The sequence below is a fragment of the Charadrius vociferus genome, unplaced genomic scaffold (assembly GCF_000708025.1).
Source record: "Charadrius vociferus isolate BGI_N301 unplaced genomic scaffold, ASM70802v2 scaffold192, whole genome shotgun sequence".
Taxonomy (NCBI): domain Eukaryota; kingdom Metazoa; phylum Chordata; class Aves; order Charadriiformes; family Charadriidae; genus Charadrius; species Charadrius vociferus.
Window position 1 is genome coordinate 3,924,404 of NW_009647437.1, and position 18,298 is coordinate 3,942,701.

At 37.3% G+C, this 18,298-nt stretch overlaps 1 protein-coding gene across 1 annotated transcript in view; it reads left to right on the top strand.

Annotated features, from left to right (window-relative positions):
- The first annotated feature begins 789 nt into the window (after positions 1–789).
- Positions 790–18,298, top strand: part of RBKS (ribokinase) — a 50,526-nt gene continuing 33,017 nt past the window's right edge. Inside the window, exons 1-5 of the mRNA XM_009880668.1 lie at positions 790–879; positions 1,462–1,632; positions 6,958–7,021; positions 9,571–9,633; positions 16,302–16,466. Of these exons, the coding sequence (XP_009878970.1) occupies positions 790–879; positions 1,462–1,632; positions 6,958–7,021; positions 9,571–9,633; positions 16,302–16,466 (553 nt within the window). The remainder of the gene's footprint in view (positions 880–1,461; positions 1,633–6,957; positions 7,022–9,570; positions 9,634–16,301; positions 16,467–18,298) is intronic.

The following is an 18,298-nucleotide window of genomic DNA, read 5'->3' on the forward strand; positions in this document are numbered from 1 at the left end:
TTCTTGATTTCCTAATGATCCTAAACCTTTAGATGGATGGATGCTGAAATTGGAAATTAGTAGGAAAAATGCTTGCTTTTTTGCTGAGAATTTTCAGTAAATCAGACTGTGCTCTGTTATTAAATCCATAAGATTTTGCGAACACCAATATGCCCCAGAAGTTGCAGCATAAACTCAGAAAGTAATATACACGTATTCTTCGTATCCTTTTTAAAAAGCACTCTGTAGTGATGTGCTAGTCCAGAAGCATGTCACCTTTTTTTTTCTGAGTTGGAGGGCTGGCAATTTTGAAGCTGTTGGAAGATGTATTGGTAAAATGATGTTATAAATTGTCGAACAGAGCTGAAGTTAATCTCTTCCTCATTACCGCAGATTCCTCTGCATTCTTTCAGACTCCCCTTCCCCACTTTCCCTTTCTTTCCTGCAAACTTTTGGAAACCTGTCTGAGCTGTCATTGACTAAATGAATTGCTAGTACATCGTATGAGTCCTTCCCTCCACACGTTGTGAACTTGTTTGTAGCTTAAGAGATAGGAGAAATTCCATTTTTAAACCTTGTGCCTGGAATGCATGGTGTGACGAGGCAGAAATTTTGGTAATCTGAGTATTGTAAACACACCTTTGAGTTATGTATTTTAATAGAAGTGGCAAAAGTAAGCTAGCCTGTTGCATTTGGAGAAATTCTTCCACATAGTCTCGGTGGTGCCTTTTCTTCCTTTCAACTTTTGCTGGAGATAGCAAGCATCTGGTAGGGTTAACAAAATTACAGTTTTGTTTTGTTTTTTCCAAAATGGAAATTAAACCAGAATACACTCCTGATGGGTCTCCGCTTGTATTAGTGCATCTGGTTCTGGGCACCCGTCCCCAGAAGGATGTGAATGTAATTGGAGTGTGTTCAAGAAACAACAAAATGCTGAGAAGTTGTAAAGCTTGGTTTGTAAGAGAAAAACTTAAAAAATAAAAAATTTAAATATGTACAGTGCGCCTGAGTGACAGCAGAGGGGAGGAAGGTTTTGATAACGATCTACAATTTTGAGGGGTGTGAACACCAACAAAGTGAAAAAATACTTAGGGTGGTTCAAGGAGGTATAATTAGATGTAATGAAATTAAATGAACAATATGTAAACTTGAGCTGAATGTTACAGTAAAACAATATGAGCAGTGAGAGGTATAGATTTATTATTTATCTGTATTGAGTTACTGGGGAATCCCAGTCAGGGATCAAGTGCTTCCTTTCCTGTAGAAACATGAAACACGAACAAAAGAAATGCAGTCCCTCTCTTGAGTAATAAACAAGAAGCTTGACTGGGTGGCATATAAGGAATAAACTTAAACTGGTGGGATGTGGAGTAGAGACCCTAAAAGGTCTTTTGAGTCTTTTTCAGTCTTACTGGCTGGCTGTTGGGCCATTTCGGATTATAAGAATGTAACTCTTATTTTGAAGACGCTTGTTATTTTCAGTCACTAATGTATGTAAATATTGCTTTAAATTGGAATAGCCTTACTACACGATTGCCAAGAGCTGGAGAAACTATCCTTGGACATAAGTTTTTCATTGGTTTTGGTGGGAAAGGAGCCAACCAGTGTGTCCAGTCTGCTCGACTTGGGGCCAAGACCTCGCTGATCTGCAAGGTAAGCACTGACTTGCTTTTGGATTACAGCTGAACTAAATGTTCATGCAAATTCCAGTAAACCTTTAGGTGACTTACAGAAAAGGTTTTGGTTGGGTTGGTTTTTTTTTTCAATCCCTCTCTAATTCCCTTTTCTTTTCCTTATTTCAGCTATAAAGTTAAGCATGGAGGAGGCTGTTTTAAGAACACTGCCAGAACCAAAGATTAGTTGGCTAGGGATCTGGCAGAAATTGCATATAAAGAAGGATTGCAAAACTTAGATTGATGTACCATGGAAAAGAGAATCAGAGAGAATTTGAGATGTTCAAAATTCAAGTAATATTGATTAACCCCTCCTCTTTATGTTCCTCACTGTTACAGTGTGTCAAGGCTTCATTGATGACATTCAGGTGCTAGGCACTATAGCCAATCTGAAATTTACTTTGTAAGGGATTAAAAATCAGACACCGACAAGCCAGTAGCAAATTTGAGAAGGAATGTAAAACATTGTGCTTCAAGGGTTAAATCATTATGTCATTACTTGAGATTAGAATGAGGTGTTCATGTCCAAATTCTAGCACCTTTGCATGCTATGGGATTTTTTTTGCCTACTTTTCTGAAACTTCTGATATACAACAGTTCTAAAGCTGACTCAAAGAACATTGGGCTGATTCATCTTGGCAGATGCTATATTCTTACAATGCTTTTCTTTGATTTTTGTCATTAAACATTATAAGTTTTGAATGATCATTACTAAGCTTAAGATCAAATTTTCTCTCTCTGTAGCCTTATTGTCCATCCTGTAGATGAAACTTCAAATTGACTGGACGTACTTTGTTATTGCCATAGCTGGGGAGGATGCTGAATTTGTTGTTGGATCGTTGTCTGTCAGGGATTTTTTGAGAAATACTGGAAACATCTCAAGGAAGACTTTCTCACTGGTTTTCCAGTCCAATATTTAGGCTAAAGAATGGTAGCTATAAATCTAAATTACACCTGCAAGCATTTCTGTAGGTCATTATCACTAGTTATTCTACAATGTGGGTTTTTTTTTTATATTAGCAATGTTTTTACATCTGCAATATTGTGTATATTTGATCATCTTTGCATTCAAGAATGATCAGATTCAAGTACAAGATGAACTGGCAATGAATTCCCTGCTAACATTTCCTGCTAAATGTTAAAGGGTTTTTTTCCACTGAAAGTGTGAATTTTGTTTTATTTTTTAATGGTCTAGCCTTTGCTCAGTGCATACGTGTTTCTGGAAACATTTGCATTCCTAATAAAATTTAGCAGTTACTATAATTTCTAATTACTTTCCAAAATCATATTTCAATAAAACCTTGTCTTCTTTCTTTCTTTCTGATATGTATTTATTGGAGAAATGAAACAGCAGAGAATGACTCGTAGTATCTACAAATGTTAGCATTTTTTATTGTTTTAATTTTAAAAGTTAAAATTTACTTTTTTAATTAAAAATGCATTTTATAGCTTCACAAAATAATCTGATCTCATAGCAGTACAGTCTTATATCAGCATAGGTCAATGGGATGTAGTATAAAGTTTCTTGCTGAATAAAATAAGAAGAGTCAGGCAATAATGAGCCATTACAGTTTGATTATTTTTACTTTAACAAGTTATCTTAAGTGGTGGTTCTTAAAGCCAGATTGCCCCTCACACACAGACTCTGTGTTCAGTATCATGCTAATGTTTTGGTCGTAATTTTTTATCCAGTACTGGTTCAACAATTGCTTCTACAATCTGAAGTTCAGGGATTGGAGTCAGTATTAATACTACAGGGACATTCTGCTGGAGGGTGGCATCCTTTTATGAGGTCTGTAATTTATACAGAAGATATCTTCAACAAGAGTAGAGGTAGACATCTCAGATCAAGTGACAAGGCATTCTTCATACCTCAGACCTTTAAAACACAAAAGAGAGCCAGTGACTGTCTGGTTAGGGTTTGAGAGGGGGAGTTTTAGAATGACTTACAGTTATGACTAGAAATGCCACAGAATGCTGTGGCTTTTAATGTAAAATCCAAGTACTGAGTTTGAGAAGTGGAAATGCAGTTGGTCTTCTACTTTCTACCTGGATATCTTTGCAAGTAATGCTAATACATATCACAGTATCAGTCTTAAAATCCCCTCCTCAATTTGTTCAGTACAGTAAAACAACATATTGATGGAATAGTTGTCACCTCAAAAAGACAAGAAAGGCAATTGTTCAAAGAAATGTATAGGATTACTGTCAGGGAACTAAAGGAACTAAGCAAATAAACTAATTGCTTGTGTTCATACAAGAACCCTGTTGCAGTACTGAAAAATGCACAGTGGTCTTGAGAGATTCCAAACTCCCCAAACCATTCTTTTTTTTTTTTTTTGGTAGTGGCTGTTAAAAAAAAAATCTGTTAAAGTTCCTAGATTAAGATGGTGGAGGGATGTTGGTCTGAAAGACATTGTACGTGCTGAAAAAAGTCCTGTTTTACTTCTTACAAACAATTTGCAATGATTGCCACTGGACATCGATGTCACTAGCCTGATATTGCATATACTAAATTCTACTGAAGCCCCAGCTGCGTTTGATTCCTATGTAGAAATAGTAAGTGTTGTATTACCATGTTATGTAGTGTTCTTTCTTTAGATGATCTATAAGCCAAATTTAAGTCGAGGTGCTGTAATCACTTCATTGTAAGAGCATAGCTCTATCTCAGATGCAGCCCAGAATATGATGGATATCTTAAATTGTTTCCTTCCTTTTGTATTACTGTCTTATACTTGTCTTTAGCACCTGTTTAATTCCCTAAGCAAAAAAAAGAGTAAACATTCTCAAAAAAACCCCAGCATATAGAATAGATTAAACAAACAATTGTCAAGAGGTACATATTTTTGTTGTAATTCATTTTAAGGCATAGTTGAGTTTCGTTCTCTAAGCTGTTAAAATTTCAGCTGCTATGATGCCAGCCAGCTCCCCTAGCTCCACACAGAAAACATGATAGTAAGCAGGGAAAACCCAGACTGAAGAATACTGATGTAATTCCACTCATTCTAATATGAAAACTATGTGACCATAATGCTTGTACAAACGGCTATTGTTGTTAAGAACTCAAGAAAGAAGAAATGCTATTTCAGACATACAATGTTCTGTGGTCAGCAGACTAAGACATTTATTTTTCTGCGTACCCATAGTCCATCTAGCACGGTCTGAGCAAAAGGAAAAAATATTTAAAACAACGTTACATAATTTGACATGGTCAGTAAATACTCCTTTAATCTAAAACGAGTCTGATGCCCAGTACTCTGTCTTCCTTGGGGGTAAAGCCTGAATGGAAAGATAAACCCTTCAAACGCGCTAGGATTAACTGGGTTGGATGCTGATGAACTAACATGGAAAAAAGTTTCCAGAGGAAAAGGACCTCCATGGAGACCCCTCCAAGGGCTTCCCTCCAGCACTGAGATGTCTCGCTTTGAGCAAAAGTACCACAGCTGATGTCAGTTGTTATGACAGTTGAACAATAAGGGATGCCTGTCTGTCAGTTATGTGGGACCCAGAGCCCAAGGAAGGAAGTTTCAGTTGAGCTTTTGGAAAATAGTTATGAAATACTGCGTTGCTGAAATAACTGAGCAAATCCTGAGATTTGTGGTAGAAGCTTTGTAGCAGTGAGGGATGGAGAAGGTGATACCATCAGGCGGAACACATTCCAGTGCTGTTAGGCTGCAGAGGTGAGCACGACTCAGGTTTAAATTGCAGATGGCTGCAGTCACCCAGCCTAAAGCAGTCGGAAGATGCAGCTTCTGACAACCTGCCCTGTCTGGCAAACTGGGAGTAGTCAGAGATGCAGAAATATTCTAATATGCAAACAATGAATAACACAGTGACCAAAGTAAATGTTGTTGGGGTTTTTTTTCCCCCCCGTGTACTAGAGGAATGTTCCATCTGATTAGACTGTTTTGACCTAAATTGCCTGCCTCTTTTGGTAAAAGACTGGGACTATCCCTAATAATGCTTTAGAAAATCCCTTATAGAGGTTTTAGGAAATGAAAGTATGTTTCAAAACATGGTTGTGCAATAGAGTATGTGCCGGGAAGGATCATCCATTGTGACACTTTAAATTTTAGAATTCTGAATCGCAGGGTTTGATTGTCGTGATCACTCACTAGTACTTGGGCCTTCTCCGAGCTTTCTAAAGGACTGAGCTCATAAATAGACAAATTTCTAAGAGCAGGCAATAGAGGCAGCTGCTGCGTGCTTCCAGTAACTCAAATACAGTGTTAGCTATTTAGTGCTGTTTTATGAGAGGATGGATCATTAGTTAGGGCTCCTTGTGTAATTCCTTCATTGTCTAGACTGTGACCAGGATCATGATTTGGCTTCTAATCTGAAAGATGTTATTTTTTTTCTCTTGCAAAAATACTTGCTGTAGCATTGGTTAGTCTTTGATACCGCTCAGACACACAACTTGCTCTTGGAAGTGCGAGCACACACTCTGCATGCTGAAGACAAAGACTAAAACTGGTGAATTAAAAGCTATGTTGGCTTTAGAAATATATTTTAAATGCTATTTTGGCATTAAGCAAGTTACACCATTTTTTTTCTCCGTATACCTCATCTCCTTTGTTGAGCTTGTGTGGTGTAACAAAAAGAAATGTTTGTTAGTCTGAATAAACAGCAATCAGAATTCTGTTCAGCTAAAAGGATTAGTGGAGCTGAAATTACAAGCTCTTTAACTTGCTGTTAGAAAAACAATAGAGCGTAGCCTGACTCCCTGACTCAACTTGGTCTGCTGTTGCTGGATAAAACAAATGAATAATGTTGAATTTGTAAACAGTACATTTAGTACTGAGAATTATAGAAATCATCACTTTCTAGATCATGACCACAGTTTGATATTTTTCCGCCAAGGAAACCTGTGGTAGAAAATTCAAAATACAAACTGCAATTAAGAAGGACACCAGAGCTGCTATAAATGCTTTCAAATCAAAGCTGAATAAGGATCCAGGAGTACAAGATTCAGTACATGGCCAGATTTTACAATCCCCAGAAAACTTCAGTGTCAAGGGAACATAGTGGTTTTAAGAGAATGAAACTGGAATATAGCTACATGGGTGTAGGGGGGAGTTTTGTAATAGAGGAGGAAAAACTGCAGAACACTATTCCTATTGTTTATTAATACTACTAATACATTTTTGCTATTATTTATAAGTTTATTATTTGTTTATGAATAAGGCGAAGTGCTGCAAAACAGTGTTGAATTCAAATTACGTTGGACAATTCTGTTGTCTAAAGATGATCTATCTATCCTCTCACCTTTCTGTAGAGAAAACCTGTCCTTTTATATTTTGTATAGGTTGGGAAGGATTCCTTTGGCAATGATTATGTTGAAAATTTGAAGAAGAATGGTATTTCTACAGGTAAAATTTTACTTTAAAGAAACCTTTTGTATTATTTTTAAGCTTTAAAAATTGCTAGTGGAGGATCTCTTATTTTATTGCCTTAGTAGATATGTTTTACCATTAATAACTATGAATAATTGTTTTGACACAACTGGTAGGAATGAATGAATATGGGTGAGAATATGAAGACTTTGGAAATCAGCTGTACCACTAAAAATAAAATGTAATGTTATTACCTCTAAATTTCAGATGATTACATAAGTGCAAGTCACCTCAAGATAACTTGCTGTTATGCAATTGTTTAGGCTGGCATTAATGATGCCTGGTGAGAAATTGAAAAATCCAGTCTGATTATTCATTCTCAATTTCACGATGGGAGAGGAGGAATAGAGTGGAAATGCATTTGTCAACTCAGTACATTTGACCTCTGTTCTGTGAAATGACACGTGCAATCATTTTAGAGACTGCAGCCGATGTTTGTTAACACACATATGCTCAAAAATCAATGTTAAAAGGCTTTCAGGAAAAGGGAAAATTAAGCATTCACAATTTTGCACCTTTGTAACCCTAATTCTCTCTCCTGTGTAAATGCATTATTGTGTGCTGCTGTACTACGTGATCACATTTTTGTCTACATGACTTTTGTCTCTTTCTGGACCAACAAGGATGGACAGATGCAATCACTAAGTGGCAATTCAGTATTCTGTTTATCTTTTCAGTTTAATGTGCAGCTAGAAGCTTCGTTTACTGCATTATTCAAATCCTGCTTTAAAGACACAACTATCAGTATTTGTGGGCTTTTTTATTATGCTTATCAGTGTAGCATCTAAATATTTCACAAATGTATACACAGGTTTATTCATTGCATATCTTCCAACTTACGCAAGAAACCAGGCAAGGATACCATAAAAACAGTGTCTGTTAGTATACAGTTCTAAGTCTCTCCTAAGCATGCCTACCTCGTGAATAAAGTCTTTCATCTGTAAATAAAGCTATTATCATGCATAGCACTTAATGAAAATGTGTATTCCACAAATCCCATGTTTTCTGATTTAAATGATTGATCTTGCAATCTTAACATGGATTTTTAAACAGTCCTTATAGCAGCAAAAAAAATGCATAGGAAAAAAAAATCAGAAACTCCATGATATTGCACTTCTTTGATACCTGGATAGATCAATTGAAGGGTTGGAACATTTAGGTACCAATTTCTGCTGGTTGAATTAAAAATATCTCAGAATGGTGTTAGATTGTCACCCCCTACATTTATCAGCCCTGGAGCAAGATAGCATGTACTGCCGGTGAGGCTAGTCCGGGATCCCAACTTGCATTCCAAGATGTGGAGGCAAGGGTGATTTAGTGTGCACAGACTTTTTTTGCTTAGGACCATTTTATTTCATTCCATGATTTTTCATCTCAGTTTGATCCTTGTCCAGCTACCCTTGCTCCTCAGACCTTTACTGATGTGTTACTCCCTCTCCCACATTTGAACTGGGCAGCTTGCTGCTCATGCTGCTTATTTTCTACAGGAAGAACATTGAAAGCACAGAAGACACATATTCTCTGCTTTCAATTCCAACGTGCAGACCTAGCTCATGGTGAAAAGCAGCTATAATTGCAAGGAAAGTTCTGCTCTGACCCTTGTAATTCTGAGCTAGATAAGGGTACGTCCAGGGCAAGTACCTGCAGTACTTTAGCAAAACTGAACGAGCATGATTATGCTTTTCTTCAGCCTTGTTAAAATTTGAGCAGATTTTTAAATTGACTACAAAAGGCACGTCTTGAGCAAGAAGCCAACCTTTGTGCAGCATTGAGTCCATGTCCTAAAATGTTAGAACACCAGAGCTTCTTAAACAAAAGGTCACCAGAATTTGTCTCAAATAAAATAGTAGATTTTTCTCAAATACAGTCCTTGGGAAAAAATCCCTCAACTTTTTTGACAGTTTTCTACTACAATTCTACCTCAGAAAAACCCACCTGTCACAGAAGGTTTCAGACCACTGGCTAATATTTGACAAATTTGCTGACAGCTGAGAACAGGTTCTTATAGTTGTAAATATGGAAAAATCTTTATAATAGACAGTGCCACCAGTCTCACTTTGAGTTAATTTATCTGAATAATAATCCAAAGAGGAAACATAGCCTCACCACTGCCTTCATAGCACATGTTAATATTACTGCTGAAATGCAAATCTACAGAGAATTAAATGCTGTGTTGTTTTAATATTTTCATTTTCTCCTCTGTTGTTTCATTGGATAAAAGAAATACTTCCATGTAGGAGTAGAGTGCCTGAGAAGGCTGTATAAATAACATGCTTTCTCTAACGCAGAGATGTAGCCAAATTAAAGAATGTTGGACTCGCATTTCTGTTTTGTGGGTGTAAATTAACACTTTTTGTTGTTGTTAGCTTCTCTGGCATTGTTGCACATGAAAGAGTAATTAGCATTTTTAAATTGCTGGAGGTTATGGGTTCATTTTAGATTTAATTCAATTAAACTGCATCACATGCTATTGGTTGAAAGTAATGTATTAAACTAATGCATGCTGTAACTTTTCCCTTTCTTAGCATTTGTAGGTCAGACTACAGATGCTGCTACTGGAACTGCTTCAATAATTGTCAACAGTGAAGGTACATATTTCTACTCTGAACTGTCCTCTGTTCTGCCGCTACAGCCATAAAAGAAACCTTTGCCTTGTCGCTGTTGATCGTGGAATTATTTTTTCTACATCTTTCATTTTTTTCATGATCTTATTCACACTTCGTTGCACTTCCTTTTATTACAGGCAGTGTTGTAGGATGAGGTGCAGAATCAGATGCTTGTATTAGCAGTGTGATAGCCATAATTCAATCAGCCAGCTGATCTGTCTAGTTTTACGTTGGCCAGAACACACAGTTCAGCAGAAGGTTAAAGCTCTCCTTTTCCACCACAACTTACCTAGCACTTTTACTATGAGGAAAGGGATTGCCTCCTCAGCACACTGAGTCATTATGCCCTGAATCAGGAAAAAGAATTGTCCTTAGTATACTAAGTAGAAACACTTACGTTGATCTTGTAAAATTACCACAGTTCTTGATCACATGTTGCATCTGCAGTGATGAATACACAGTGAAATGGCTTATTTGTTTTTTCTGTGTTAATTTTCCTTAGCCTGTGCCTTTGCTTTCATATTGCAGGGGAAGAAGAAAAGAAGGTTTGGCTTGTTTTCATATTCTTCTTCAAGATTGCTAAATTATCCTCTGAAAACTTTCTGTTTATCTTTTTCTCAAGCAAGTCATGCTATTGTGAGCTCTTAGGAGAAGTCCATGTGTCTGGATCAAAATTTAGAGCTCAGGACTGATAATATTTATGCAAATGTAACCCCTTAAGTGTGATTGGATTAGTTCACTTTTGGTGCAGCTAAGTGCCTTCATTTGTACAGTTATCCCAGCTTATCTCACACATGAACTTAACAAGCTCCTGCGTAACCTGATGGTAGTACATTGGGCTACAGCTCAAAATGGGAAAGGAAACATGACTATTCACTCCAGGAGCAAACCTGGGAAGGAACTGTGACTAAAGGCAAGTCTACACAGGAACATTCAGAAAAATTAGGCAAATTAGTTGGAGATGTGAGTTTAATTTTCCCTAAGCAAGAGTAATCAAAACCTTACATGACAGCTGTAATTCAGAAATAAGGTAGCTCTAATACATTGAATAAACTGGATACCTCCCTCTTACGGCCACCTCCTTCCCTTGGTTTGGATCAGCAGGTAAATTACCGCAGCAGCTCTTAAGAACTTCTTTCTTACGCCACATACAGTCAGTACTCTGGCCATTGTAAATGGGAGAGATGGTGAGAATCCAGTAGCCCACTGGCAGGCCTCCCTCTTTCGTACATGTTTGGTGTGCAGAATAGTTGAATAAGAAGCAGTCTTATTACTTCCCAATTCATATGCATGGTCAACTCAGCTAAGCGTGGTCAAAACTTGAATGACCAGAGGATGATCTGTTAAAATTACACCAGCATGAATTTTTTTGAAGGATAAGGAACAAAACCATCTTCTAGATCTAAAACCTTTATAAGCACCAGGAAAGGGAAACTAATTATTCAGTGCCATGAGGTTCATAGTGGGCTGTCCTACGTGTTAGTGGCAGTGTAAAACGTCTCTGATAGTCTTGTGATTGATGTAGCGAGATGAATAATGCATAATGTCATGCAGTTTGTTTCTTTCAGAAACTAAAAAATCCCAAATGAAGTTACCACTGGCCTCAGATTTAATTTAAAATCTAGTAAAAGAGCAAACCTGGTCAGAACTATGCTATAAAGCAAACAGATGCACAGAATTGGTAATGGTTCTGGTTGTTACTTCTCTCTAAAACCATCTGGCGCCTGAATTGAGTAAATTGCAATAAAATAGCAGTACTTATGTGCTTTGCTGTTGCAAGAGACACTGGGTTGTTTTTTTTTTCCTGTAGAAACCTGGCTGATTTGACCTAAACAGGTTTTACAGCACTTTTCAAAGGGCTTGTCTACACATGCATGTTTTACCACGGTAGTTGTGCTGGCATAGCTGAAACACCACAGCATTCAATGCACTGATGGAAAACAGTTTCTGCTAGTTCAAATTATACCTAAAAGGGAAGCATTTGAAGTTGGGGGTGGTAATGGTGTTCTGTGTTAAGACAACAAGGCACAAATAAAAAACACAGGTATCGTCTCCTTAAATTGCCAAGTTTTAATTGCTGTATTTTCTCACACCTAACCTGCGCTTCATCTTACCGGTTCTTTACAAGTACCAATACTTGGGAAAAATACCAACTCCAATCAACTGGGTAAATTCACAGGCAGAAGTAGGAGAGATATTCAAGTAGAGGGAACAGACTATGATGGATGGGTGAAGGCAGAGGAAAAGAAAGCTGTGGAGAGCAGAGTCAGAGGAGGCTCTGAAGTAAACTTTTCCTGATGTTACCTAGGTCTGTCTAGCTGGGGCTGCTGAATTTCTGGGAAGATTTTTACTGATTACTTAATTTCACAGCTATATTTCATCTATTATTGTAATTGGTAAAGAATAAATATTTGAAAATTATCAGGCACATTTGATATTCTCAAAGGTGCATTATATTCTAGGACAGTACAGTATAGTTTCAATAAAAGATAGAGAGGTTAAATCCCTGCTTTAATGCAAAATGGTGGAGAAATGTTTAACAAGTTAATAGTGCTGCACTGGAAAACGTGCAGCCCAGAGACACTGCAAAGGTTCCCTCTGGGCTAGTCTCAGAAATCTGTGCAGAAATCTTTTTCTGGAACCTCTTGTTACTTTCAGTTGTTCTCTTTTATGCGACTGCCTCTTCAGATAGGTTTTGACTAATCACAAACTTCAGTTTACCAGGACCCTATACACTTCAAATCTGTTCTTTCTGTCTTAAGGAGAAAAGCTAGTACATCCAGCTGGTTTTCCTAACAGGGTTTATTTGAGGTGCCTTGCACCACTTGGAACCCCAGCTTTTGTTTCCCCTTTCAGCCTGCCTTCCTTCCACCAGCTCTGTCACTTAGCACACCTTCTGCTAGCGGTATGCTATTGAATGGCAAGAACTCCATAAAGTAATGATGTGCGTTATACTTTTACATACACACACTGGGAGGAAGAAACTTCTTTATGGATAATTTTTTACACGATTACCTGTGAAATATATTGCAGCTTTGTCCCTGTCTGGTACTGACTGTTGACAGCACCATTAAGCTGGCCGAACTGGACCAGTAGTTGAACCAGTCTGGCAACTTCCTCGTTCATGGCAAAAATTAGTGGAGGGACAACAGAGGTTGGCAGGTCATGATTAAAGTGCTCTTGATTATTGCAAGTTAAGACTTAAAACTCACCTACACAGAGCACTGCAAGATAGCCCTCACTTGAGATAGGCATTGTGCTGACTTTACGATAAAGTTATTAATCATTCATGAACAGTGAATAGGCAACATTTTGTAAGTGAGTGTACCTTCAATGCCAAAGCACTACTAGTATTAAAACATTCAAAATATATATTTAGATAAGGCTAAATAAACAAGGCGAACTTAGAATACATATGCCAGCTTGTTTGAATTACAATTTCCAAAGAGAAAATCTTTGTTTTGAACCTTCAGGGTTATGAAGAAACGTCACTTGAATTTTTATAGGATTTCTATGTATTGACATTCATCATGAACTTGAATGTTTTGTGTACAAGACTATACAGTGCTTCTACCAAGTAATTGCACAGAAATTATGATACCATGACACACCCAAAACTTGCCCTCATATTCATGAACTGTGTGATTTGGCAGCAAATGTTTTTCTTGTAATGTTCTTTTCTGGTCACAAACATAATCTTTTTTTCCCCTATGAATTATTATGCAGAAGCTCTGCAGCTATTGTTATAGTTGCATTGTTTGAGATTTTGGTGAGTTCTAAGCACTACTGATGGCTTTTAGGCTCATCATCACATTTTAAAAAGTGATGGTTATTGCACTGTGGTATTTACTGGTTTGCCTTTGATTTTTCCACAGGCGCTTCTCATTTGGTGGCATCTATAAAATGACACTTCTAAAAAAATCTAGCTTGAGTTACCCATCTTTCTAAGAAGTGACAGTAGCAGGTTTAGAAGGCCAGCTGAGGACGGTATTTACATATGCAGCATTCACCCTGTTTTAAGTATTGATTGGACCCAATCCCCATCTGGTATAAGCTTGCACGAGCTTATCAGCTTCGTTTAGCTGTTTTAGCTTATAGCAACTGTGAATGTGGCCCTTAATATTTTAGCTGATGTCTGCAAAACTTAAAATGATATAGATGCTCCCATCAAATTTGATAATTTTTAGCCCAAGTAAAGGTATGTTAAAATTAACTGTAATACACAAAGTATATTTTTCTCATTCTTGGTGTGGGTAACATTTTACCTCACTTGAGCTGTTTCAAAGTTAGGTGTACAGCTTAAGGTTTCACCTAGAGTTAACAAAGATTCACAGGCATTTTCAGACAACACTCTTATCTCCTCCTCAAACAGATATCTAAGATATGCAAGATTAAAAAAACTCTGAAAATACTTGTCTTTCCTTGTGGAAGGAACCTAGAAAACTAATTTTTCGAACTCAGAATTTTCTAGGATGTAGAATTTTTTTTGAAAACTTTAAAAATTAGTTAGTGTTGGACAAGATGAATCCCACCCCTCTTTACCATCTGTCTTTAACTCTGTTGTCCCTGGTGCTGATTTCCCATCTGATTTCCCTGGCAAGAAATAATTGCTTTCAACAAAATGGTTGCTGGTAATACAAAATTCTGGTATTAATTGTGAGTGCATGGGTCCTGATTCTGCTTTTGTGCACTCTGGTGTAAGTTTGTGGTGACTGCTGTCATTCACAGTTAGTGTGGTATATGTAGCTAAGAACAGAATGTGGCTTTTTCTCTAAAGCTTGGGTTAAGCCTACCCGGACTGTTACACCACAGTAGGTACCACATTTTCCTGGCAGGTTTGAAAGCAGACTTTAAGTCTCTGACCTTTTGTAGTTACAAAGAAAAGCTTCTGACTGTGATCCGGTGCAGCATGGTCTACCTTGAATTTGCACATATGGGTTTAAGCAAACAGCCTTTCTTATCGCCTTGGGCCATTAGCTCTAAAGTCTAATAGTAATATACATGTCAGTACAGCTAAATAGTTCAGCGAGATAACACAGCAAGACATGTGGATAGAGTCTGAGATTCCAGGTAGCACAGAGTCCAGGCAGAAATAAAAAATACATATATGTTCCACTGATTCCCTGCCTTTTACTGTTTGCACTGCTGCACCCTAGAAGCTTTCAAAATATATGCTTCGCAAAATAGGTGCAATTTGCTTTTGAGTGCTTCCTCAGTAGGATTCAGATATCTTTGATAGCATTTACTTGTTGCAAAAGGTTTTTTTCTTTTTTTTTATATCCGAGATGCCCATCATTGTCTGTTGAAAAGCAGGGCGTTGGCTTTAAATGCTGAGGTTTTGCTTTTCATATGCAGCTGTTCTGTACCAAACCATTGACAGCAGAATTGCTTTGGAAAGCTTGGGCCCCTCCCTCTGAGATCACTATATTATTCTTTCCATTGTCCTGCTTTTTTTTTTCAGAACACATTTAGGGAGACAAGCTTTGCACGTTTCTTAGTCAAAGGACTTTGAAGTCGCATTCAACAAAAATAATGTATTTAAAAACATAAATATTTATTTACAGAGTAATTCAGTTCATTACAGAATTGGTAGCCTTTAATGATTGGCAGTCCTTAAAGGAATCTTCAGCGGGGGCGGGCTGAGCCTGTAAATCAAGGAACAACTGACTTATTGAATTTAATACCTGAGTGATTAATAATAAATTTTAATTTGAAGGCACCCATGCCTGAAGGTCTCTAGGTGTTGTAACAGAGATTAAAAAAAGAAAGAATGAAAGAAAGAAACTGCAATAAAAGAAGGGAGCTTGCATGTCTGAAGAAAACAAAAGACTATTTGGAATCTACGTAAATGAACCTCCTCACCTAACTGTAAAACAAACTACAAGAATGAAAAGGATCTTAGATGTGCTTTGAGATACTGCCATGCTTCCGCAAGTATAGCTTTGCTTAGATGATTCTACTGGCCATCTTTAAGTGCAGAAGAATCTGTCACCCACCTACTTTACTCACTTCTGATGAAGCTTTCCTTAGACACAGGCGTTAGCTTTCTGGGTTTTGGTGGCAAGCTGATTCTGGTTTTCATGGTGGTTAGGGGCCCTAACTTGAAGTGTCGCAGCTAAATGGAGCAAACCTCTTTCTCTGAAATCTAAAGAACATGCATAAATTTCATAGCTGTGTGAAATAGTCTGTTTCCAGCTGATAGGAAAATTAAAGTTTATGGCATTTTTGGCATATGAACTCAGTAGTCACTTTAATGCTTTTCTCTTCAAGTGTTACTGAAATTTTTTAGGAAAATGAAAGTATCAGCCATAGTGTACGTCCCCCGCCTCCCCTGTGACTAGTACGGTGCTTCTTTAGAATTCAGAGAAAACACCAAAAAAAGACTGTGTAAAGCCCATGTGTGACTTTTTCCAAAGAAATATATACTGCATTTGTTGTGCAGTGTAGCATTCATTAGTCCGTCAGTCTTTGTGATTATCTTCCGAAATCCTTGGTTATTTGAAAATGCCAGGGATGCAAACATTTTTAGCGTGGATTTTTTGGAAAGGAAATTGAAATCCTCATCTGAAATGTATTGTAGAAAAGCAAGGAACTGTTTTACGTACTTTACTGCAAAAGTTAATGTCAAAACCACAATATCTTCTCTTTAGGACAGAATGTTATTGTCATAGTCCCAGGAGCCAACCTGCTTTTAAATTTTGAAGACCTGAAGAGGGCTTCTGATGTCATCTGTAAAGCCAAAGTCGTCATTTGCCAGCTAGAAATAACCCCTGCTGTTTCTCTGGAAGCTCTGAAAATGGCACGTGCCAGTGGAGGTAATTTAACATAAACCATTCTGTCTTTCTCATTTGCGTTGCACGAAAAATATTCTTTATCTTGCTTTCTAAATAAAGGTCCTGTGGTCTATTCTGGTTTCTGTCATACTAGTTTTATTTAGAAATTAAATAATAGCCAACAAATTCATGCTACGCTAATGAAAACTGAATTCAGTTTTAAAATTTTGCAGTATTTACTTGAATGGCAAATCAACCTATATATAATCTCCCCGTATATGTCTGGTGCTGCCTTTCCTCCTATTTTCATGCTGTGACTAAAAACAGTATAACGTTGTTAGGTCAGGAACTATGGTCCCGATTCTGGCATTATTCCAGAGCAGAACAAGCATAATGAATGCAAGTCAGTTAAGTTCCACACACAATAAAGTGAATGAAATGACCTCAAAACTGGACTTGGGCCCTTGTTCTCCCAGCATAGCAGTAGGTATGGCTGTGTTTTTCTATACAGAAGTTAACATCCTTAAAGTAAAAAAAAATGCTTTTTCTTCTTAACCAAATTCTTAGTGTGTGACGTGGCATGCTGCCATTGACTAGATAGAGGCATTGTCTTTGAAATTATTAGTAAATTGTTACTGTGCTGTACTTTTAAATGTAGGCTGTTGTTCCTTCAGTGTAGTATATACATAGATAACATATTCTGCCAAAACTGACATTTTGCTTGAACAGGATGGGGTTTCACTACCGACATGATGTTTTTGTTGTTTAAATGCCTGTAATGCTTTCAGTTACTCAAGCACAGTTACCACTGTATTTGAACACTTAAGTAAATAATTATGCAAGTGAGGCATCTATATGAGATTAAAAATATGTTGTCCTCTATCCGGAAGATAAGACTGGGAGGAAATAGCTCATAGTATGGTCAATCACACAGTAGGTCAGGGATGGAACTGGGATCAGAACTAAATGGTTCCTTGCAGCTGGGCCCAGGCTTGCTCCAGTACTCTGGTGGTAATAGTCATAAACTCTATAAACAGAACTGTGCATAGGGAAAAATCATTTTGACTTCTGTTTGAAATGTCAAAACTGGGTTCATGCAAATCTAAATAAAAATTTAAAACTTTAGAAAACTGAGTAGCACTTGGAATGCTTAAAATATATGGGAGGGCGGGGAACAGAGCTTACTATATTTTTTCATTATGTTTAATGAAAATGGATAAAAGCATTCTTAATCTAGTGGTTATTGGAATATAGTGGAGTCATGAGTCAATATCCATGACTTTTTTTGTCTACTTTTAACTGTATGAAAGTTTTGGTAAAGTTGCTTCACACTTTTGTCACCCTCTTAGGGCGAGATGCCAGCCTGTGACAGAAGAAAAGATAGGGTTTTTTTAAAGGCAATTAAAAAAATCCAAACCTGATACACAGAACAGACATGCAAGCATTTAGCAACTGTAGACAGCACAACATATCAAGAAAAGATAGCAGTTAACTGTGGGCCAGCTATAGTTCTGTGCTGTCAGTCTGCTATCATTGTGCAGCTCATATCAGGAAAGTTTTCGTTGCTTCTGCTTTAAAGCAATAGGCTACACATGTTCAAATGTCATGTGCAGTCAAATCTAAGTAAACAGCTGAGTTTGTAGCACTGTAAAAATCTATCCTTAGCCAACTGTAAATTGTTAATGCAATTTCTCTTCTTTTAGCCTGCAATACCCTCATGTATAATGCAGTACTGCATGTTAGGATGTGCACTAGACTATTTTTGTTTAAAACAGATGCATACCCAGATGCCTCAAACCTCTGTTTCAAGGTTTTTTTACTTGTTTTTCTTCATTCTTACTGAAAGAAATAAACAAAAAGATGGAGAAAGAGTG